General features: G+C 42.3%; 1 protein-coding gene across 2 annotated transcripts in view; it reads right to left on the minus strand.

Moving 5' to 3' along the window:
- Nucleotides 1–10,193, minus strand: part of EXOC6B (exocyst complex component 6B) — a 730,532-nt gene extending 720,339 nt beyond the window's left edge. Inside the window, exon 1 of one of the 2 annotated variants that reach the window (XM_086327590.1) lies at nt 10,105–10,193. Coding sequence is in view for 1 of the 2 variants with exons in the window: in XM_086327589.1 (XP_086183715.1) it covers nt 9,945–10,057 (113 nt within the window). In the remaining variant the exon portion in view is untranslated. Of the gene's footprint in view, nt 1–9,944 lie in introns of both variants that reach the window. The other variant, XM_086327589.1, reaches the window with a different exon arrangement.
- Between the last annotated feature and the right edge of the window lie 13,408 nt (nt 10,194–23,601).

Raw genomic sequence — 23,601 nt, forward strand, 5'->3', positions numbered from 1 at the left:
TTCTAAATCCAACTACTTCTCATCACCTTCTCCCCAATAGCTTACTGCATGCTACAACCATCTCATTATACAACCATGCTATAACCATTTGGATATAATTCCAAATATCCCTTGACTGGTTAAAGCTTCCCTGATAGCTTCCCTGTATAAAACTGCTGAAAATCTTGAAAACCTTGACATATCAGAAGATTTTATTTTTTGGAATTATATACAATTTTAGAGTTTCTTTTTCTCTTCATTGAAAGCATAACCTAAAGTAATTGGCCTCTGATGCCTGTCATTCTTTACATGGTAAAGAATCCGCCTGCAATTCAGGAGACCCCGGTTCCATTCCAATGCAGGAGACTTCCCAGTTCTTCCCATCGGGAAGATCTCCTAAAGAAGGGATAGGCTACCCACTCCAATATTCTTGGGCTTCTCTTGTGGCTCAGCTGGTAAAGAATCCACCTGCAATGCGAGAGATCTGAGTTCAATTCCTGGGTAGGGAAAATCCCCTGGAGAACGGAAAGGCTACCCACTCCAGTATTCTGGCCTAGAAAATTCCATGGACAGTACATGGGTTCGCAAAGAGTTGGACACAACTGAGCAACTTTCACTTTTCTTTCACTTTCTTGACTGGTTTTCCTGTTTCTTCTCTTACTCCAATCTCCATATAGCAGCCAGAATGTTCTTTGTTTAACTTAAGTTAGTGCATGTCACTTCCCTGCTCAATGCTCTTCTCTACCTTGACATGACACTTAGAAATAAAAACAGTCTCTTTCTTAGTCTATGCTATCTGGACCCTCACTGATTTCCTACCATCACCTCCCACTATGCTTCTCCTGTGGGTCTTCATACTGTGCCTGCTGTCTGGAAGAGATACATGGCTTGCTACTTCAAACAACTTTTTCTAAACACCTAAGTCAGAAACAATATCCCATCACATGTAACATAACCACTAAATAGCACTATTATTTCATGTGTCTATGTGTCTGTTTATTCTGTAAGTGCTCTAGTAGAATTCATGGTCCAAAAGGGCAAGGACGTATCTATTTTGTTCTCTATTATATCCCAGAGTCCAGAAGAATACCTGGCACACAGAAGTTGTTTCATAAATATCTGTTGAATAAACAAATAAATTAATTCATGAATGAAGCCACTAAAATGATAGATATATAACAATGTATAATGTTACCTGAAAAAGCAACATATAACATGACATTATTCTTCTAATATAATAAAATTAATATGGAAAAAGTTTAAAAGAAATATACAAAAATAAGAGTTGTGACAGGGTGGTAGGATTAAGTTTGTTGTTGTCTGTTTCTTCTTTTTAAAAGTCACTACATTACAGTTATAAATTAAAATATAAAAAAAATTTTTTTAAAGGTTCAGTTCAGTTCAGTCACTCAGTCCTGTCCGACTCTTTGCGACCCCATGAATCGCAGCACACCAGGCCTCCCTGTCCATCACCAACTCCCAGAGTTTACCCAAACTCATGTCCATTGTGTTGGTGATGCCATCCAGCCATCTCATCCTCTGTCGTCCCCTTCTCCTCCTGCCCCCAATCTCTCCCAGCATCAGGGTCTTTTCCAATGAGTCAACTCTTCGCATGAGGTGGCCAAAGTACTGGAGTTTCAGCTTTAGCATCAGTCCTTCCAATGAACACCCAGGACTGATCTCCTTTAGAATGGACTGGTTGGATCTCCTTGCAGTCCAAGGGACTCTCAAGAGTCTTCTCCAACACCACAGTTCAAAAGCATCAATTCTTCGGTGCTCAGCTTTCTTCACAGTCCAACTCTCACATCCATACATGACCACAGGAAAAACCATAGCCTTGACTAGACAGACCTTTGTTGGCAAAGTAATGTCTCTGCTTTTCAATATGCTATCTAGGTTGGTCATAACTTTCCTTCCAAGGAGTAAGCATCTTTTAATTTCATGGCTGCAATCACCATCTGCAGTGATTTTGGAACCCAAAAAAATAAAGTCTGACATTGTTTCCACTGTATCCCCATCTATTTCCCATGAATGGGTAGTTACTACTAAAAAATAAACAATCAGAAATAGGAGATCATTTCTTTCCCCTCATTGATTGTCAAGGAGGGAGAATATCAGAGTCACCTAAACTGCTTTTATAAAATTGTTTCCTATCTCCTCCTCCGTTCTCCATCTATCTCAAAATAACCACTTCCAGGGTCTGATTATTGATGAATATTTTATCCCTCAGATATATGAGTAGAAGTAAAAAATCAAAGTCAAGAATCACTCCAAACACAAAGTTTTGTAATTAACACTGGCTTGGTGGTAAAGAATCCCCCTGACAAGCAGGAGACACAGGTTCAGTCCCTGGGTGGGGAAGATCCCTTGGAGAAGGAAATGGCAACCCACTCTTGCCTGAGAAATTCCGTAGACAGAGGAGCCTGGCGGGCTACAGTCTATGGAGTCACAGAGTCAGACACGACTTAGCAACTAAACAACAACAATGAAACACCTAAGTCCTCATTACAAACTCAAGGGTAAAAGGCAGAATATGACTCACACTATCGGAGTTACAAATGGCAACCCACTCCAGTATTCTTGCATGGAGAATCCCAGAGACGGGGGAGCCTGGTGGGCTGCCTTCTATGGGGTCGCACAGAGTCGGACACAACTGAAGCGACTTAGCAGCAGCAGCAGGTACCATGAAGAATGCTTTATCTCCTTTTTTTTTTTTAATACTGTTCCTGCAATGTAGGTAGTATCCCCACTTAAAGATGAAAAAAAATTGCCCACTCAGGTGGTAAGTTGCTTATAAAAATAATTAACTGCTTAAAGAGATCCATACAAGGACCAATAATGAGAAAGTGTCATCAACCAAGGATTATCTGGATTTTGTACAACTTAGGCAATGGTGGAGAAGGCAGTGGCAACCCACTCCAGTACTCTTGCCTGGAAAATCCCATGGACAGAGGAGCCTGGTGGGCTGCAGTGCATGGGGTCGCAAAGAGTCGGACATGACTGAGCGACTTCCCTTTCACTTTCCTGCATTGGAGAAGGAAATCGCAACCCACTCCAGTGTTCTTGCCTGGAGAATCCCAGGGACAGGAGCCTGGTGGGCTGCCGTCTATGGGGTCGCATGGAGTCATACACGACTGAGGTGACTTAGCAGTAGCAGGTAATGGAAGGCCAAAGGATGGAAAACAAAGCCATGTGGCCAAAGGCAGAGAAGCAGTAAGTGGGGAGGTCAGTTCACCATATTAAATTATCAAATGACATTCAGCAAAAGAGCTTTTGAAAATATCCCCCATATTTGTTTTCTGGAAGAGGCAGCTTTATACACGGTTTGGGCTTCCCCAGTGGCTCAGTGGTGAAGAATCTGCCTGCAATGCAGGAGACATGGACAGGGACAGAGGAGCCTGGTGGGTTAGGCTATGGGGTCACAAGAGAAGGTCACAACTTAGCAACTAAACCACCTCCACCACCAAATAAGCAAGAGAGAAAACTGTTGCTATACCAAAAATACAACTTTTTAACAACAGAATAAATAAAGCAAGCATCTAAAAGGAAATGCACCAAAACAACAGCAGCTATGTCACAACAGTACAAGTAATTCTTAATACAGCTTCCAAAATTTTTATAATGTTGACAGAATTTTTAATGTTTTAATAGTGATAAAGATCAAATAGATAAGATTCTATCATTAATACCCTTTGTTAATCTTAAAACTAAGCAGTATAGCACAAAACCACTCCATACGGTAAGACAAGACTCAGTCCCTACAGTAAAGTGCTTTACCAGGATCAAATATAGCAATCATATCATTCTTACAACACCGACCCCTTAGAAATGGAAGGCAGCAACTAAGCTAAGAAGAGAAAATCATGAGCTGAAAACAATAGAGCAAACTTTTTCCCAGGTGAGAACACTCAGCAAGGGAGGTCCAATAAACACAATGACAAGGTCTTGAAGGTTACACTGCTGCTACAAATAAAGAACATAAATTTCATGATAAAAAGACAAAATAAGTCAACCTGAAATATACCTGGATAAGAAAAAAATGGCACTCAACAAATGATGCTGGAAAAACTGCACATCAACATGCAAAAGAATGAAATTGGACACCCTTCCTTATATGATAGACAAAAATTAACTCAAAATGGATCACAGACTGTGATGTAGAAATAAAATTATACAACTCTTAGGAGCAAATGTTCATAATCTTGGATTAAGCAGAGGTTGCCTAGATACAACACCAAAAGCACAAGCAAAAAAATAAAAACTAGATACACTGGCCTCATATCAAAAATTTAAAACTTTCGTGCAGCAGGTGATACCATCAAGAAAAATGAAAAAACCACCCAAAAGAATGGAAAAGTATTTTCAAATCCTATTCCTGGTAGAAGATATATCCAGAATATATAAAGAAAACTTATAACTCAACAATAAAAATAATCCAATTAAAAACTGAAGGCACTGCTCCAAAAAACATAATACACAAACAAAAAACATAAACAAATAACTAAATAAGCACATGAAAAGATTAACCATTAGAGAAATACAAATCAAAATGACAGTGAGATGCAATTTCATATTCACTGGGATGGCTAAAATAAAAAGAGATAGCAACAAGTGCTGACAAGGATATGGAGAAACTAAAACCCTTATACATTGCTGCTGCTGCTGCTGCTGCTAAGTCACTTCAGTCATGTCCGACTCTGTGCGACCCCACAGACGGCAGCCCAGCAGGCTCCCCAGTCCTGGGATTCTCCAGGCAAGAACACGAGTGGGTTGCCATTTCCTTCTCCAATGCATGAAAGTGAAAAGTGAAAATGAAGTCGTTCAGTCGTGTCTGACTCTTCAGGAGCCCATGGACTGCAGCCTACCAGGATCCTCCGTCCATGGGATTTTCCAGGCAAGAGTACTGGAGTGGGACTAAAAAATGGTGCAGGCATTTTGTTACACAGTTTAGCAGTTCCTCAAAATGTTCTATGATTCCATTTATACAAAGTGAACAAAATATGCAAACCCATGAAGACAGAAAGTAGTGACTGCCTGGGGAAGGGACAGAATGAAGAGTGACTGCTAATGGGTATGGGGTTTCTTTCAGAGCTGATGAAAATGTTCTAAAATTAGATTGTGGTAACTGTTACACAATTCTGTGAATTCGCTAAAAAAAAAAAAAACATTGAATTGTACAGTTTCAATTGGTTAACTGTACAGTATATGAATATCTCAATAAAGCTATTGTTTTAAAGGCAAGGTACTTCACTGCTAAATTTAAAAGTCTCTTTTAAAATCTTAAATAACAATTAAGACTGAATATTAATTGCTAGTACCCAGAGAGCAAAGTGAGGAAACAACTTATTTCGAATAAATGATATGAAAGAAGACTAGGGATACATAGATGTGATTTGAAAAATGAGAATATAGAGCTATTACTCATGAGTGATTTGTGACCAGTATTCTGTGATCAATTTTTGCAGTGTATTATCAGCACAATACTCTTGCCTGGAAAATCCCATGGACGGAGGAGCCTGGTGGGCTGCAGTCCATGGTGTCGCTAAGAGTCGGACACGACTGAGCGACTTCAGTTTCACTTTTCACTTCCATGCATTGGAGAAGGAAATGGCAACCCACTCCAGTGTTCTTGCCTGGAGAATCCCAGAGACGGGGTAGCCTGGTGGGCTGCCATCTATGTGGTCGCACAGAGTCGGATACTACTGAAGCGACTTAGCAGCAGCAGCACAATATCTTGTGATCAATTTCTGTAATGCATTAGCACTACAAAGCAAGAATCAATATTATTTTAAAAACAAGACATGCCCTTACACCTAATGGGCTTCTGTCGAGGTCCAGCCCCGGCTGATCCAGGGTATTCGAAGGAGAGACGGCTTCGGCGACCTATTTATTTATTTATTTATCAAAGATATAAAGAGTAATAGAATGAGGATAGCTCAGTAGGAAAATTCAGTGGAGAAAAGAAGCTGAGTAGCTTGGTTTACGTGGAAAATCAATATAACCCGTGACACCAGGTTAGCTCTGACCACGGAGGCCGCAGGCGCCCTCTCAAATAGCAGAAGGTGCCCCACCTTAGACACCTTCTCGAGTGGGTCTTAGAAGCCCAGGCAAATAAATGGTCGCAGAGGATATCCGCGCTCCAGATAGAGACTCAGCTGGAAGTTAAGGGGAAGAATGACATGGGGAGACCAAGCTTTGGTGAGCAAGGCCCGTAGCTTTATTTTCAACAGGGGCTTTTATACCCTAAGTTACACATAGAGGATAATAGGGGATGCAAAGTCAGCAGTTTTTGATCCTTATCAAAAACCAGGGTTTCTTTCCTGCAAATTTACCATATACAAATGGTTTAGGTGATTTACATCATCTTCTGGCCAGAAGGCTTATTAACATTTTATGACTCTTGACAAAGACTTATCAACAAAGACTTATTTTCTCTAAGAGTAATTATTTTAAGGTTTGGTGCCATCTTCCGAAGATAAAATTGCATTCCTATAGGGCAGATGTGTAATGGGTTTACAACAAAGGAAAGAATTTATTACCTTAAGGGTCTAAAGTTACTAACACCAAGGCCACTACTTATTTTTTCTACATACCAACTATATTAATTAATACACATTCAAGGATACAATTCAGGGGATGTGGAAACTTGGCAACAAGCATTGGCTCATCAATGAAATCTTTTACTAGTTTTATTCTGACAGTTTCTAACTTTCTGAGAGGCTCTAAGCTATTTGAATATCTTAAGCTTCCTGTGCCTCTCGAGGCTGGGAGACTGTGAACAATAGTATGCATAGCTGTAGGAGTCCGGGTAAATTTGTCAGGCGAGTTAGAGAGCCATCTGAGGGGTTTGGATTTAAACACTCCTAATTGCCCAGGAACTTTATTAATTGGAGCTGTAAGTTAACTCTTTGACAGAGAGAGCGAGATGGTGGTGGGGAACAGCCCCCAGTAAAGTCAGAGGTGAGAGCACAAAACAATAAAGTAGGCAGACTCTGGTTTTTTGGGGGTAGATGCTCGAGAATATCCAGGGGGACTCCTGAGGTTGGATCCCGCCTTTGCATATGCCTAGCCTCCTTCCTCATGACCTCTGTCACGAGTAGAATGCCTCACCGGCTCCTGGCAGGCTTCTTTCCTCATCTGCAAAATTAGGACTTGTAGCTAACAAAATAATTTTTGAGATGAAGACAGAGAAGAGATGGCCGCTTCCCCAAAAGAATCTTCTAGGCAACAGCCTCTGTATGTATGGATAAGCTTGGGACTTTTAGAATTACAATAAATAAATAAAGTCACTCCTTATGATAAACAGTAATCAACTAATATTGCAAGTACTGTTTCAAGATTAAAATAAGGATAGTTATATAATGAAAAAGTCAAGCCATTGGGGTTCCTCAAACAAAAAGGGATAAAATTGGAAGAATAATTTGGTACCACAAATTATTGTTATTTAATTCCTCTTCAGTTAGAATACCTGTCTCAGGGACAGGTAAGAACCAAGAGCCTTAAAAATGCCTCAAAAGACAGAAGAAATAGGAAAGTCTATGAAGAGGGATAGAGGCTGAGATTTACAGTTGAGGGTAATGGTAGGAAGAAGAGCCTATTGCCTCTATCATACCTGTTTACTGACTGTGATGGAAAACCAAGAGATAATGATTATGAACACGCACCCAGGGTAAAGCATGGGATCTGAAACACCAAGTCTATGCATGCCGCTGCCTCTGCAAGGGATAAGGAAGAAAGATGAGATCATCTCCTGTGAATACAGGCAGGAACAAGCTAGACTGAAGACAAAGACAGTGGATATTACTTGGATTATAGGATGTTCACATGATTGAATCTTGGGTCTGATAGTTAAGATTTAGGGTTATCCATCAAAGACAGGACAACACCAAAAATGAAAAGCCCCTGATAAAGAAAAAAGGGAGTCAACAAAAGAAAATTAAACTAGTAGGATAGTGCAGTGGTTCTCAAAACTTTTCTTACCATGTCCCCTTAGGACAAAAGATCTCTACTTCACTTAGCCCAAAAAAGTCCCCACTTTCCAATGGAATTCAGTGATAACGCAGCAAATTTTAGGGAAAATGGATAACATTTTAAACAAAATGTATATATTCTTTAGCCAATATAATGGAAAATTACAGGCTAAAATTCAGCTGAACAAATATGCATTATTATTCAGTGGAGGGCTAACATAATAAATCACAACAAACTAAATTGATAACACTAAATTAAGTCATTTATCATATAAACCAAGAACAACAGCAACTCAAAACAACCAACTCAAGACAATATTAATGGTATTCTGATGAAAAATCCTTCCTAAAAACTCTGGTAATCCCAACTATTCCAGTGGGAGCTTTGCTTGGCTGCCAGCTATATAGCTCAGCAGCCAAATTTCTTAGTAAAATCCTCAAACAGCATCCTCTGTAAGTCTAATAACATTTTGTTTTACAAAAACCAAACATTAATAACCAATAGTAATGCACATAGAATACCAGTAAGTAGTCTTAGTTTTTATAAAAGTAAAGATAATGAAATAAGGGTCATTTACCTTTAAGAGCTCAAGAAAATATGAAAAAAGAGGAGCGTGACAGTCATGATCATAGCGCAGTCAGGGACAAAAAGCAAACTACTAAGGATGGTCATGTCCCATGTCCAGGGATGGCACTGGGAGAACCATGTGCCCTGGAGAAGGAAGCTGTGGAGGTGGAGATGAGAAGCGAAGTCCGCAGCCTGCCCCCTCTTTCAACGACTTTCATGAGACAACTTCTCCCCATGAAAAAAACAAGCAGTGAGTAATAAATAATCTTTATGAAGGGAGGAATAGCTTCCCAAGACTGTACAAGGTGGGTAAGATCATTCTGTTGGCTGCATGGAGATCAGAAGGTGCCACAGGAAGGACGATGTGTTGGTTCTAGGGCACTAATAAACTGAGGGGAAAGAGAAAGGTAGTTTGCGCTTGGTTGAGTAATTGGCAGAAAGTACGGATAGATGGTGATCCCCAACTGAGGCAGAACAAGAGGGGTTAAGAATGCATACTCTGGATCCAGAATGCCTGAGCAGGAATCGCGACTCCCCTACTTTTCTCTGTGACCTTGGGCAAGTCACTTAACTTCTTTGGGCTTCATCTGTAAAATGAGGGTAATAACAGTACCTACCAAATAGGGCTGTTTTGCGGTTTGAATAAGTCATACTTGTAAATCTCTTAATAAATGTCTTGCGCTGTACACAGTAAGTTGTAGCTAAGTTTGTTAAATAAGTTGAGGTAGGTGGCGGCTTAGTTTGACGTCTCCAAGTGAAATGGGGGTGTGTGGGCAAAGTAAGGGTCACGGGGAACGGGGGGAGATAACGTCTTTTCGGCGATGAGCACCAGGAATCTGACCTTTGGGGAGGTCGTCCTCCTGACAGGGCTCGGCAAGTACCCGCTCCCAGGAGAGGGGCGCGCGGGCTGAAGGAAACTTCCTTCCTTCCAGGCCTAGGATTTTCAGGAACTCGTTTCTGAGAAGTGATTGTGATTTTTAAAGAGGCAAGAGTTTGCTCTCCGAGCAACAGACCGTGGGGTGAATTCTGTTTTGCCTGAAGAGCAGGACCTGCGTCTGGGGCAGAAGGGTGATGTCCTCAGGGGGACCCTCTACTAAGAGCCACCATCTGTCGGGCGCGCTCCGGCTGCCCGCGCCGGGCCAGCCTCGGAGGGAGAACGAAGGCTGCCCCAGCCCTGAGGGAGGCAGAAGGAGCCTACAGGGTAACGGGGCTGCCGGCGCCGACGGTCGGGAAGGAACCCCACGTCGGGTCTGCGGGGCTACGGAGGGGGACCTGCCTCGCCGAGGGTGGAGGTCGCTCGCCAGGTTCTCTGAAGGGAGGGGCCGGCGCTGGCCCTGCAGGAGGCCGGCCAGGCGCACAGTCCCGAGGGAGCCTGCTCCCGGGTCCCGCCCGTGCCCACCCCTCTGTGGCCCCGGTACCCACGGTACCTGAGCGTGGGCCCGATGCAGGCCGTGTCGGTGCTCTCGATCTCTCGAAGAATCCGTTCGTGCTCCGCCGCTGTCTCCAGGCTCTCCGCCTCCGCCATCTTAACCCGCTCCATAGACTCGGGGAGCCCCGCAGCGCGTCCCCTCCCTCAGCTCCGCTCACCTTTCGCTCTCAATCTCTCTCTCTCTCACTCCAGGCTCCCGGGGATCCTAAGCCTCCGGCCACCCGCAGGACGACCCCTCCCTCAGACTGGGCACGCCCCCTAGCATCACCACGTCCGCGGACGTTCCGCGCGATGCCCGCTGGGATTTGTAGTTCTCTGGGAAAAATAGCCTGATTTCACACATTATTCATTGAAGCCACAAACTTGTGTTAAAAGCTCCACTATATCCAGTGGCTAAGATTCCGTACTCCCATGCCAGGGTACCCGGGTTCACTCCCTGGTCAAGGAATTAGATCCCATGTGCTGCAACCATGACCTGGTGCAGCCAAATAAATAAACTTGTTTTTCAGGGAAAAAAAAAAAGTTCTACTGTAAGGCAAGAACAATTAAGAACTTCATATGCAACGGCGATTGTCAGGCAGTTCTTGTTGAAGACCCTTGCCTCAAAGTGCAAAAGCCTCTTTAGGCATGAATATTAAGGAAGGATTAACTAGGTTTCCCTGAACAGATATCTTACAAGTTATGAAAGAGGAAAAGCCCAAAAGTAAAAACCCCAAAACTAACAGATAAGGTGTAATGTACCTGTAAGCAAGTTCTGAGAATCAAACAGGGCAAGCACTTTTGTCAGTAAAGAATTCATTGACAGACTATGCCTGAACATTTCAAAAGGTGTGATTGGAAGGTGTGAGAAGCACCTAGAAAACCAGAAAGAACTTCATTTGCACTGATGTATAGGGAATTAGCAACAAGAAATGGTGCTAGGAAAGCATCTTGGAAAAGGAACACCAGGAACAGAAATTTGTACTTTATTCTAATGGCTCAACTGGGCCAACAACCACCTGCATCAAAAGCATCTTGGATCTCTTTTTTAATACAGATCAAAGACTAGAGATCTCTTGAAGAAAATTGGTGATATCAAAGGAACATTTCATGCAAGGATGAGCATGAAAAGGATAGAAACCGTAAGGACCTAACAAAAGCAGAAGAGATGAAGAAGAAGTGGCAAAAATACACAGAACTATACAAGAATGTGAAGTCAAGTGGGCCTTAGAAAGCATCACTATGAACAAAGCTAGTGGAGATGATGGAATTCCAGTGGAGCTATTTCAAATCCTGAAAGATGATGCTGTGAAAGTGCTGCACTCAATATGCCAGCAAATTTGGAAAACTCAGCAGTGGCCACAGGACTGGAAAAGGTCAGTTTTCATTCCAATCCCAAAGAAAGGCAATGTCAAAGGATGTTTAAACTACAGTATAATTGCATTCATTTCACATGCGAGCAAGGTTATGCTCAAAATCCTTCAAGCTAGGCTTCAGCAGTATGTGAACCAAGAACTTCCAGATATAGAACCTGGGTTTAGAAAAGGCAGAGGAACCAGAGATCTAATTGCCAACATTCACTGGATTATGGAGAAAACAAGGGAGTTCCATAAAAGCATCTAGTTGTGCTTCATTGACTATGCTAAAGCCTTTGGTTGTGTGTGCTTAATCCTGTCTGACTCTTTGCAACCCCATGGACTGTAGTCCACCAGGCTCCTCTGTCCATGGAATTGTCCAGGCAAGACTAGTGGAGCAGGTTGCCATTTCCTGTTTCAGGGGATCTTCCCAACCCAAGGGTCAAACCAGTGTCTCTTGTGTCTCCTGGGTTAGCAGGCAGATTCTTTACCACTAGCACCACCAGAGAAGCTCAAGTCAATTAGGATATTTTCCCTTTAAAAGATTTACTGTTGCAAATTGGATATAAAATTCTCATATATGGTTCCGTCCATCCACAGGAAGAAAGTAAATATGAACTTGGTGTTTACAGTCAGAATATGGACCCTAAAAAACATTGACTGGGAACAAAGGTGAAAATGAGAAAGAAATGGCCATTATAAGTCCCTGGACTATACAAAATATGTTTTCAGTGCAAAACATTTTCAGTGTAAAAAGACTAAGTATGTTTTGTGAAAAGTTTATGCGACGGTCTTTACTGCTGTATTTTTTAAAACAAAAGTTATTTCAAGTTTTAAAAAGGCAATAGAATTTTAATTATTACTTATTAAAGCAACTTTTCATAAACAATTATATCATATTTAAAAGGTCAAACTCATTCCAGACCACCTGACCTGCCTCCTGAGAAATCTGTATGCAGTTCAGGAAGCAACAGTTAGAACTGGACATGGAACAACACACTGGTTCCAAATAGGAACAGTAGTATATCAAGCCTGTATATCGTCACCCTGCTTATTTAACTTATATGCAGAGTACATCATGAGAAACACTGGGCTAGATGAAGCACAACTGGAATCAAGATTGCTGGGAGAAATATCAATAACCTCAGATATACAGATGACACCACCCTTATGGCAGAAAGCAAAGAGAACTAAAGAGCCTCTTGATGAACATGAACGAGGAGACTGAAAAAGTTGGCTTAAAGTTCAATATTCATATATGTGCGTTAGTATACTGTATTGGTGTTTTTCCTTCTGGCTTACTTCACTCTGTATAATAGGCTCCAGTTTCATCCACCTCATTAGAACTGATTCAAATGTATTCTTTTTAATGGCTGAGTAATACTCCATTGTGTATATGTACCACAGCTTTCTTATCCATTCATCTGCTGATGGACATTATATGGAATTTAGAAAGATGGTAACAATAACCCGGTGTACGAGACAGCAAAAGAGACACTGATGTATAGAACAGTCTTATGGACTCTGTGGGAGAGGGAGAGGGTGGGAAGATTTGGGAGAATGGCAATGAAACATGTAAAATATCATGTAGGAAACGAGTTGCCAGTCCAGGTTCGATGCACGATGCTGGATGCTTGGGGCTGGTGCACTGGGACGGCCCAGAGGGATGGTATGGGGAGGGAGGAGGGAGGAGGGTTCGAGATGGGGAACACATGTATACCTGTGGCGGATTCATTTTGATAATTGGCAAAACTAATACAAGTATGTAAAGTTTAAAAATAAAATAAAATTAGGAAAAAAAAAAGTTCAATATTCAAAAAAACTAAGATCATGGCATCTGGTCCCACCACTTCATGCCAAATAGATGGGGAAGCAATGGAAACAGTGTCAGACTTTATTTTGGGGGGGTTCCAAAATCACTGCAGGTGGTGACTGCAGCCATGAAATTAAAAGACACTTGCTCCTCGAAAGGAAAATTATGACCAACCTAGACAGCATATTAAAAAGCAGAGACATTAGTTTACCAACAAAGGTCTGTCTAGTCAAAGTTATGATTTTTCTAGTAGTTATGTATGGATGTGAGAGTTGAATTATAAAGAAAGCTGAGCACCAAAGAATTTATGTTTTTGTACTGTGGTGTTGGAGAAGACTTTTGAGAGTCCCTTGGACAGCAAGGAGATCCAACCAGTCCATCCTAAAGGAAATCAGTCCTGAATAGTCATTGGAAGGACTGATACTGAAGCAGAAACTCCTATTCTTTGACCACCTGACCCTGATGCTGGGAAAGATTGAAGGCAAGAGGAGAAGGAGACAAGAGGATGAGATGGTTGGATGGCATCACCAATGTGATGGAAATGAGTTTGAGTGAACTCTAGGAGTTGGTGGTGGACAGAGAAGCCTGGCGTGCTGCAGTCCATGGGGTCTCCAAGAGTTTAACTGAACTGAAGAACCAATTGGAACAGGTTGAGACCCTAAATCTGATTTTTGCTTTGAATTCTTTCTGGCTAAGAAATTACATCACATTGATCAGCATAAAAAATACAATACTAAAAGAGCATAAACCTTGACGTAGTTAGAGAAGGCTAATGCAAAACTGACGGGAAATTATCAATTTATTTATAGTTTTCCAAGGAAAGTTATAAGTTTTTGTTTTTTTACCTCAACTTCAGTGTAATTCTATTTATATTAAATCTGTTTCTATTTATGTGTTAAAAGGTGATAGAATGTTTCAATGAGTGTGTGGATTACAACAAACTGTGAAAAATTCTTAAAGAGAAAGGAATTCCAGACACCTTCCCTGTATCCTGAGAAACCTGTATGCATGTCAAGAAGCAACAGTTAGAACCAGATGTGGAACATCTGACTGGTTCAAAGTTGGAAAAGGAGTACATCATGGATGTATATTGTCACCCTGCTTATTTAACTTATATGCAAAGTACATCATGCAAAATGCTGGGTTGGGTAAATCCCAAGCTGGAATCAAGATTGCAGGGAGAAATATTAACAATCTTAGATTCAGATTGCAGATGATACAACCCAAATAGAGGAAATGAAGACAAACTAAAGAGCCTCTTGATGGAGGTGAAAGAAGAGAGTGAAAAAGCTGGCTTGAAACTTAACATTCAGAAAACTAAGATCATGGCATCTGGTCCCATCGCTTCATGGCAAATAGAAGGGGAAAAAGTGAAAGCAGTGACAGATTTTATTTTCTTGGTCTCCACAATCACTGCGGACAATGACTGCAGCCATGAAATTATAAGATGCTTGCTCCTTGGAAGGAAAGCTCTGACAAACATAGACAGCATATAAAAAGCAGAGACATAACTTTGCTGACAAAGGTCTGTATAGTCAAAGCTATGGTTTTTCCAGTAGTTATGTATGGATGTGAGATTTGATCCATAAAGAAGGCTGGGCACTGAAGAACTGATGCTTTCACATTGTGGTGCTGGAGAGGACTCTTGAGAGTCCCTTAGACTACAAGGAGATCAAACCAGTCAATCCTAAAGGAAATCAAACCTGAAGACTCATTGGAAGGAGTGATGCTGAAGCTGAAGCTCAAATACTTTGACCACTTGATGCAAAGTACGGGCTCACTGGGAAAGACCCTGATGCTAGGAAAGATTGAGGGCAAAAAAGAAGGGGACAGCAGAGGATAAGTGGTTAGATAGCATCACCAACTCAATGGACCTGAATTTGAGCAAACTCCAGGAGACAGTGGAGGACAGAAGACCCTCGCATGCTGCAGTCCATGGTTTGCAAAGAGTCAGACACGTCTTAGCAACTGAACAACAAATATTTGATGAAAAATGAAAGACAAAAACAAAATTTTTATTCTATTGCACAGTTGAAAATTGCTAAGTGACTAGGTCTTAAAAGTTCTCACCACAAGAAAAAAAATTTCATAAATACATATGGTGACAGTTGCTAACTAGACTTATTGTGGTGATCATTTCAGAACATACATAAATATCGAATCATCATGTTGTATACCTGAAATTACTAATGTGATGTGTGTGTCAGTTATACCTCAGTAAAAAGTCACAAAGAAAAAATTCATATATATACTTATATATGTATAAAATACTTCACAGAATATTTCTGAAAGGGTATCCAAGAAACTGTAAACATTAGTGACAACCAGGACAGATATTGGGAGGAAGGGGCATGAAGTAGCAGGAAGATATTTTTTATTATGCATGCAGTTTTGGAATTCTTTCCCTTGTATATGTACTGCTTTTTTAATAAAGAATAGTCATTATTAATTAAAAGCACATTTTATAAATAAACAAAGCAATAGTGAGGAGAATGAGTTACAAGTCTTGGTTTGCCAGGAACTGAGAAGGTTGCTAAACCTGTCTGTTTCTAGACAATCTCTGGCTGTCTCACCTTGTTTCATTACTCATGCTTAAACAATTTCAGACACAGGTAGGAGGGGCAGGAAGAATATGAAGGCTTTCATATTTCTAAAGATCTCTGGTCCCTTCAATCACCAATTTTAACATCTAAGCAAAAAGCTTTTTATACCTCACAGGGAGAAGATGGGTATGTAGACTAAATATGTACAGTAGTGATTAAATGAGCTTCTGCTACTGTCAGCAGGTTTTATTTCTAGCCCTCCCCCCCCCCCCCGCCGCCCCCTCAGCAGCCAGAGAGCTCACATGAGTTTTTACCAGCAACAGTGTGAGTTTGGAGTGACTAGCATAGAAAACTCCAGTGAAGATGGTCTGCCTGACATTCGGTTCAGTTCAGTCGCTCAGTTGTGTCTGACTCTTTGTGACCCCATGAATCGCAGCACTCCAGGCCTCCCTGTCCATCACCAACTCCTGGAGTTCACTCAGACTTATTGTAATCAACTATACTCCAAAAAAAAAACTTTTTTTAATGGCTTAGAATAGACAGCACTTAATTCATGTAGCTTGAGTGGAGCTGAACTGATCTGAAATGAACTACCGGTTGCTTTTTTCAGGTTTTGCTTATGCTATTCTGTTCCTTCTGAATGAAGTGCTCTTCCCTTTCCTCCTCCTTCCTCACTTGCTGAAATTATACTTCAAGATCCAGCTTTGTGTGACCTTCTTCTGTGAAGATAACCCTTTCTTTCCTAACACAGGCAGTTGAACAGTAGATCCTTCGTCAACACCCTCTGTCTTGCATTAATACATGACTCGATATTGTCCCTGTCACATGGTGTGACCTGAAGTAGTAGCAATAACAGCAGCTTCTGCTTATTAAGACCTGCTAGGTTCCAGGAACATAATTCTATTTCTCTCATTTCATTGTCACAATTACCCTGCTGTAGGACAAAAGTTGTTGTCTCCATTCTATTGAGGAAAAAACTGAAGCTCAGTATGGTTAAATAACTTGCCCAGAGTCAGAGGGCTAGTCACTGACAGACTGAGGTTTGAAGTCAGGCCCCACCTCAGAGCTCATATGCTTTCCTTTATTGCTTTAATTAGTTTTCATTCTGTCCCATCATCTATACCATGACCTCCTTGCAGGCAGGAGCCTGACTCAGCTGATGGCTCTCTTTTAAGGGAAAAAATATGTCTCCCCACAGGTCTAAAGTTTACTGGGAGCAGAGCATCAACACTCCTTCCTTCTCCCTCACCAGTGCTGAGGTAAGCCTCTATGCTAGTGGAGCTGTGAAGGAAAGGACAATAATTGAACAGCAAATGGGAGCAGCTCAGTCCCCAGGGTCCGTTTGGGTCATGTTTGCTGCTCCAGCATCTTTGGGGGCTGTGAGGAGGCCTCCCTGGAGTCAGCTCATTGGATCCCCTGGGCAGTGATGTCAGCCTCCTGCTCTGCCAGGCCCCAGAGGCCACATCACACTGACGTCACCCTTGGTTCCATGGAGCTTCACAGCAACTCAGACCTACATGCCCCTGCCTAAACAACTTCTAACCGTGATTTTAGAGGTCCTAATCTTTGCCCAGAAGTCCCTTTCTTTTCTTTTTGTTTTTCACCATAACTTGCCTTTCCCCTAAAATCATAAGCCTCACTCATTACTTTGCTATACATGCACGCACACACACACACACACACACACACACACTGCCTGGAATCTCTGACACACCAATATAAATAAGGAAACATCGGGAATTATCCAAAAAAAAAAACATTCCTCAGTGGTTTTTTTCAGACTGGAAAAGGGAGAAGCTGAGCAAGAGGAAACGAGGACAACTTAGCTTTTCCAGGTTCTGACTCTCACAGACTGGGAAACTTAAAAAGGCTCCAACACAGAACTTTTTCACTTACCAGTCTTTATTAACCATAAGGAAGTCATCTCCATAAAGTAATTCTCCCCCTGCATCTACCAACTCGTAGTTTAATTCAGTATGGCAAGGAATCATCAAAAAATCAAAAACAAATAGTCCTTTCTCCTAAAACCTAGCACTATGTGATATGGTTTAAAAGAAAAATTAGACGGACACTTGTCAACTTAAAATCCGCATGTGACTCCCATTGCAGTTAGCACAAAATTTGAACTTAAACCATGGCCAGGCGCACCTTCCCCAAAGTTAGCACCCAGTTTTATTATATCCTGTTCTTCCCTCCAGCACCATCAGCCATTTCTCAGTCCCTCAAAAACCGAAACCTTGACAACTTCAGGGTTTGCAATTTATGTCTGAGACTTGCATGATGAGTCAGATTCAGTAGTTACTCCTCAGAATGTGACTGACGATTTGATTATGGTATTTGAATATTAAACACTCAAATTGAAAAGATCTGGCAGGTCGTGTTGTTGTTCAGTTGCTCAGTCGTGTCTAACTCTTTGCGACCCCATGGACTGCAGCACGCCAGGCTTCCCTGTCCTTCACTATCTCCCAGAGTTTGCTCAAACTCACGTCCATTGATCTGATGATGCCATCCAACCATCTCATCCTCTGTTACCCCCCTTCTCCTCCTGCCCTCAATCTTCCCCAGCATCAGGGTTTTTTCCAATGAGTCTTCGCATCAGGCAGGTGCGGCCGTTACAAAAAGCAACATGAGACCCAAGGACTTGGAGTTTGGTGAGGTGCTGCTCCAGCAGAGGAGCTGCGGCGTGGGTTACATTAGTGCCTCAAGTTCCCCTCCCTGATAGCAATGGCTTCAGGGCCAGCTTCTGTGTTATGTCCTCAGCTATAAGATGAACAGCTGGTTTTTTTCCTTCATAGCATTCATCCCAATTTACACTTATATACTTGCTTGGTTTTTTTGTTTATTTTCTTTCTCCCTCATGAATCTGTAAGTCCAAGAGATCAAGGACCGTGTCTGAAATATTTCATGTATACCTGGTACCTAGATCAGTGCCTACCACATAGAAGTTCCCAATAAATCTTTGTTGACCAAATGAATGATAAAAGGTAAGCTCTGCATATAGAGAGTGTCTCATCTATTTAGGAAAGTTGACTAGCACGCTCAAAGCAGCTATAAATTTTGCTTCACAAACTGGATATGCAAGAAATGGTGCATCACTTTAATTCCCTTCAGTCAAATTAAATCTACTTCCAAATCCTCAGCCATCCAGTTAATAAAAATTCAGTTCAGTCCAGGCTTGAGCAAGGCCCAGGAGACCTTTCAGGAGCAGCAGTAAGATGCTAATTGGTCCAGCCCTGGGGGATGTGTGAAGTAGCGCCACAGCCTCCAAACCACCCTTCCCCTAGGAAGCATGGTGGGGACGGCAACCAGGGAGCCTGGAGGTACTGTGTGGCTCTTGCTTTCTACCATTTCACCACTTCTGCCGGATGACTCAATGGGACAGGGTTCTCACGTGTTTGGGAACCCCTAAGTTACTGTCTTAATCTTACAGAACTCTTCCCTCCCCTCTACCCTCTCCACTTCAGTCTTATCCCTTCAGATGTATGCTCTCTCTTTCTAAGGGCTTTCCTGGTGGCTCACACAGTAAAGAATCTGTCTGCAATGCGAGAGATTCAGGTTTGATCTCTGGGTAGGGAGCCTGGGGGTACTGTGTGGCTCTTGCTTTCTACCATTTCACCACTTCTGCCAGATGACTCAATGGGACAGGGTTCTCACATGTTTGGGAACCCCTAAGTTACTGTCTTAATCTTACAGAACTCTTCCCTCCCCTCTACCCTCTCCACTTCAGTCTTATCCCTTCAGATGTATGCTCTCTCTTTCTAAGGGCTTCCCTGGTGGCTCACACAGTAAAGAATCTGCCTGCAATGCTAGAGATTCAGGTTTGATCTCTGGGTAGGGAAGATCCCCTGGAGGAGGGCTTGGCAATCTACTCCAGTATTCTTGCCTGGAGAATTCTTGCCTTGAGATCGCAGAATTGGACACGACTGAGCTACTACTGCTACTGCTACTGCTACTACTCTTTCTGCATCCCAGTATCAACCCATCAAGGACCTTAGCCTTCCCTCTGACTACTTTCATTTCTGTCTTGACATGAAAATGGCCCTAAGGTAGAGATACCCCTCTTGGAATGGGAGGAAAAAAAATCAGAAAAATGAAAGACAAACTAGAGGACCCAAGACAGATGGGTCATAGTGAAGCATTCTGAAAAAATGTGATCCACAGGAGGAGGAAATGGCAACCCACTCCAGTATTCTTGCCTAGAGAACCCCATGGACACTATGAAAAGGCAAAAAGATATGATGAATCCCTAGGTCATAAGATGTCTGGGGGAGAGAGGCAGGCAACTATTAATAGCCCCAGCAAGAATGAAGCAAGTGGGCCAAAGTGAAAACATTGCTCAACTGTGGATGTGTCTGGTGGTGAAATTAAAGTCTGATGCTGAAAAGAACAATATTGCATAGAAACCTGGAATGTTAGGTCCACAAATCAAGGTAAATTTAACATTGACAAGCAGGAGATGGCAAGATTAAACATAGATATCTTAGGAATCAGTGATTAAAATGGATGAGAAAGGATGAATTTGATTCAGATGATCATTATACCTACTACTGTGGGCAAGAATCAATTAGAAGAAATGGAGTAGCCTTTGGAACTCAGGAAAGACCCAGGAGACTAAAGCCTGTTTCCTACAGACAAGAAATGGAAGACACAGAGGGTCTTTTGTACCCAGGAAGGCCACACAGAACCCTGCTCAGTCTCAACTTCACACTGGGCCCACCTGCAATATGCTGGACAGCCTCCTATCTAAGACCCTTAATAGTATTTGCGAAGTCCCTTTTGTCACATAAGATAACACTCAGAGATTCTAGGGATTCGGATGTGGGCACTGGAGAAGACTCCTGAAAGTTCCTTGGACAGCAAGAAGATCAAACCAGTCTACCTTAAGGGAGATCAACCCTGAATATTCACTGAAAGGACTGATGCTGAAGCTGAAGCTCCAGTATTTTGGTCATCTGATGCAAATAAATAACTCACTGAAAAAGTCCCTGATACTGGGAAAGATTGAGGAGAAGAGGGTGTCAGTAGCTGAGATGGCCGGACAGCATCACTGATGCAATGAACATGAACTTGGGCTAACTCCAGTAGATAGTGGGGGACAGGGAGGCCTGGCGAGCTGCAGTCCATGGGGTCGCAAAGAGTTGGACCCGACTGGGTGACTGAACAACAACAACAACTAGGAAGGCAATTTCACTGCATTAGTCAAAAATGATAACTTGGAATAATTTTAGATTTACAGAAAACATTGTGAAAATAGTGCAGTATTGGGGAAGCCCAAAACTGGTTAGTTATCTCATAGGATACCACTCAATTCAGGTTTGGCTGATGTTCCTCTCATAACTAGACTGGAGTTGTGAGTTTCAGGAAAGAACACCACAGAGATGAAGTCATTTCTCTTTGCATCACATTAGGGGGCACATAAACCCAACATGAAACAACGACTAGTTCAAAATTGGGAAAGGAGTACTTCAAGGCTGTATATTGTCACCCTACTTATTTAACTTATATGCAGAATGTATCACATGAAATGCCAGGCTGGATGAAGCACAAGCTGGAATCAAGATTGCCAGGAGAAATATTAATAACCTCAGATATACAGATGACACCATCCTTATGGCAGAAAGTGAAGAAGAACTAAAGAGTCTCTTGATGAAGGTGAAAGAGGAGAGTGAAAAATCTGGCTTAAAACTCAACACTCAAAAAACGAAGATCATGGCATCCGGTCCCATCACTTCATGGCAAATAGATAGGGAATCAACAGAAACAGTGACTGACTTTATTTTTTGGGGCTCCAAAATCACTGCAGATGGTGACTGCAGCCATGAAATTAAAAGACGCTTACTCCTTGGGAGAAAAGCTATGACAAACCTAGATAACATATTAAAAAGCAGAGACATTGCTTTGCCAACAAAGATCCATATATATAGTCAAAGGTATGGTTTTGTGAGAGTTGGACTATAAAGAAGGCTGAGCACCAAAGAACTGATGCTTTTGAACTGTGGTGTTGGAGAAAACTCTTGAGAATCCCTTGAACTTGAAAGGAGATCAAACCAGTCAATCCTAAAGGAAATCAGTCCTGAATATTCATTGGAAGGACTGATGCTGAAGCTGAATCTCCAATACTTTGGCCACCTGATGAGAAGAACTGACTCACTGTGAAAGACCCTGATGCTGGGAAAGATTGAAGGCAGGAGGAGAAGGGGACAACAGAGGACAAGATGATTGGATGGCATCACCGACTCAATGGACATGGCTTTGAGCAAGCTCCGGGAAACGGTGAGGGACAGGGAAGACTGGTGTGCGCTTCAGTCCATGTGATCACAAAGAGTGAGACACGACTGAGTGAATCAACAACAAACCCACACAACATCACCTGTGATGTTTACTTTGATCACACGGTTGAGGCGGTGTCTGCCAGACTCTTCCACTAGTAGCAATGTTACTATTTTTCCTTCCCCAAACTCCCTTTGGAATACAGACAGTATCAAGTCCACCCTTAGGTGTGGAAAGGGAACTAAGCTCCGATTTCTAGATGAGGGACTATTGACATAAGTTAAAAGAACTTTTGGAGGCAAGATTTCTCTCCCATCCCCATTTAATTATTTATTCAGACATATTTTCCTGACTATGAATGCATGTACATATATTTAATGTTTTCGGATAATAAAATATTCATTTTATTGCTCAGATTGTTCCAGCTTTGACCATTGGGAGCTCCTTCAGATCAACTCCTGTGTTCTCTTGATATGTTCTCATTCTCTTGTTTTTTTTGAGCACTTTCTTGCTTTTGATTCTATTACCTTGAGGCCAGTGGCCAATCTCCCTCTCTTGGTGCCTGGCTTCTTCCTCCAAGGTCTCCAGGTTTTTTCTGACCTTTGGCCTGTCGCCCCCATCAACTCTTCCCTCTGGTTGGGTAGACCAGCCCCTTGTGGAGGACTAAAGTCAGAAAACACCACACCTCAGCTGTGTCTGTCACCAAGACAATTAAGAGGCCCTGTGTGAAAACCCAGGGGTCCTGCTACCAAACCTCCTTCCAAGTGTGGTGCACCAGGTCCTTAGGGATATGGGGGTGGAGGTAGTCTGTCACATGACTACTGTAGCCATGGCACCCTAGTGCAACTTCTCTAGAGACTGGGACCCAGGGAGCTTCTGGGTCTACAGGGAAGCAGCTGGATAGCTTTTCTCCAGGGTTCTCAGTGAGGGTCTGGCTAGATGAAATTGAACAGCTTTGTTGACCTAGAGTGATCCACACCTTGGGATCTCACCATCCCCATCTCACCTACCGTATGTTTATCTCCTTACCCAAAGCTCCCAGTTCCCCAAGTTCTCCCTCCGAGATGATTGACAGAGAAAACCTTCTCCCCAAAGTGAAGTGAAAGTATGAATGTAGGTGTGAATGTATAGAGAAAGGTAGGCATGGCCACAGGAAAACAACCCTACCTTTGTGCTGTGGACATCTTTCATTCCTCTCCCCCCAGATTCTAAATAAGTCTTCTCTCCATCACCATCATCTCTCACTTGGGCCATAGCTATATTCTTCTGACTTGCTCCAAATTATTTTGCAGATTATTTTTTAAAGCACAAATCAGGTTGTATCACTTAATCTGTTTCAAAATATTGAATGGCTCTCCATCACTATCATGATAAAGATCAAAATGTTTAGCCCCAGCAATCCCTGGCCTTATCTTGCACTGGCGCTCCTCACTGTCCAACAGCCAGCCACCTCAACTGTCCTTCACATTGGCCCCTTACAGTGGGATGTTCCTCCCTCCACTGCAACATCTATCTCTTCACTCCTTTTCATCCTTTAGACCAACTCTGCTACTCTGCTAAGTCACTTCAGTCGTGTCCGACTCTGTGCGACCCCACAGACAGCAGCCCACCAGGCTCCCCTGTCCCTGGGATTCTCCAGGCAAGAACACTGGAGTGGGTTGCCATTTCCTTCTCCAGTGCATGAAAGTGAAAAGT

The sequence above is a fragment of the Bos grunniens genome, chromosome 11 (genome assembly GCF_055505025.1).
Source record: "Bos grunniens cultivar Pamir isolate PY7600 chromosome 11, Bosgru_T2T1.0, whole genome shotgun sequence".
Lineage (NCBI taxonomy): Eukaryota > Metazoa > Chordata > Mammalia > Artiodactyla > Bovidae > Bos > Bos grunniens.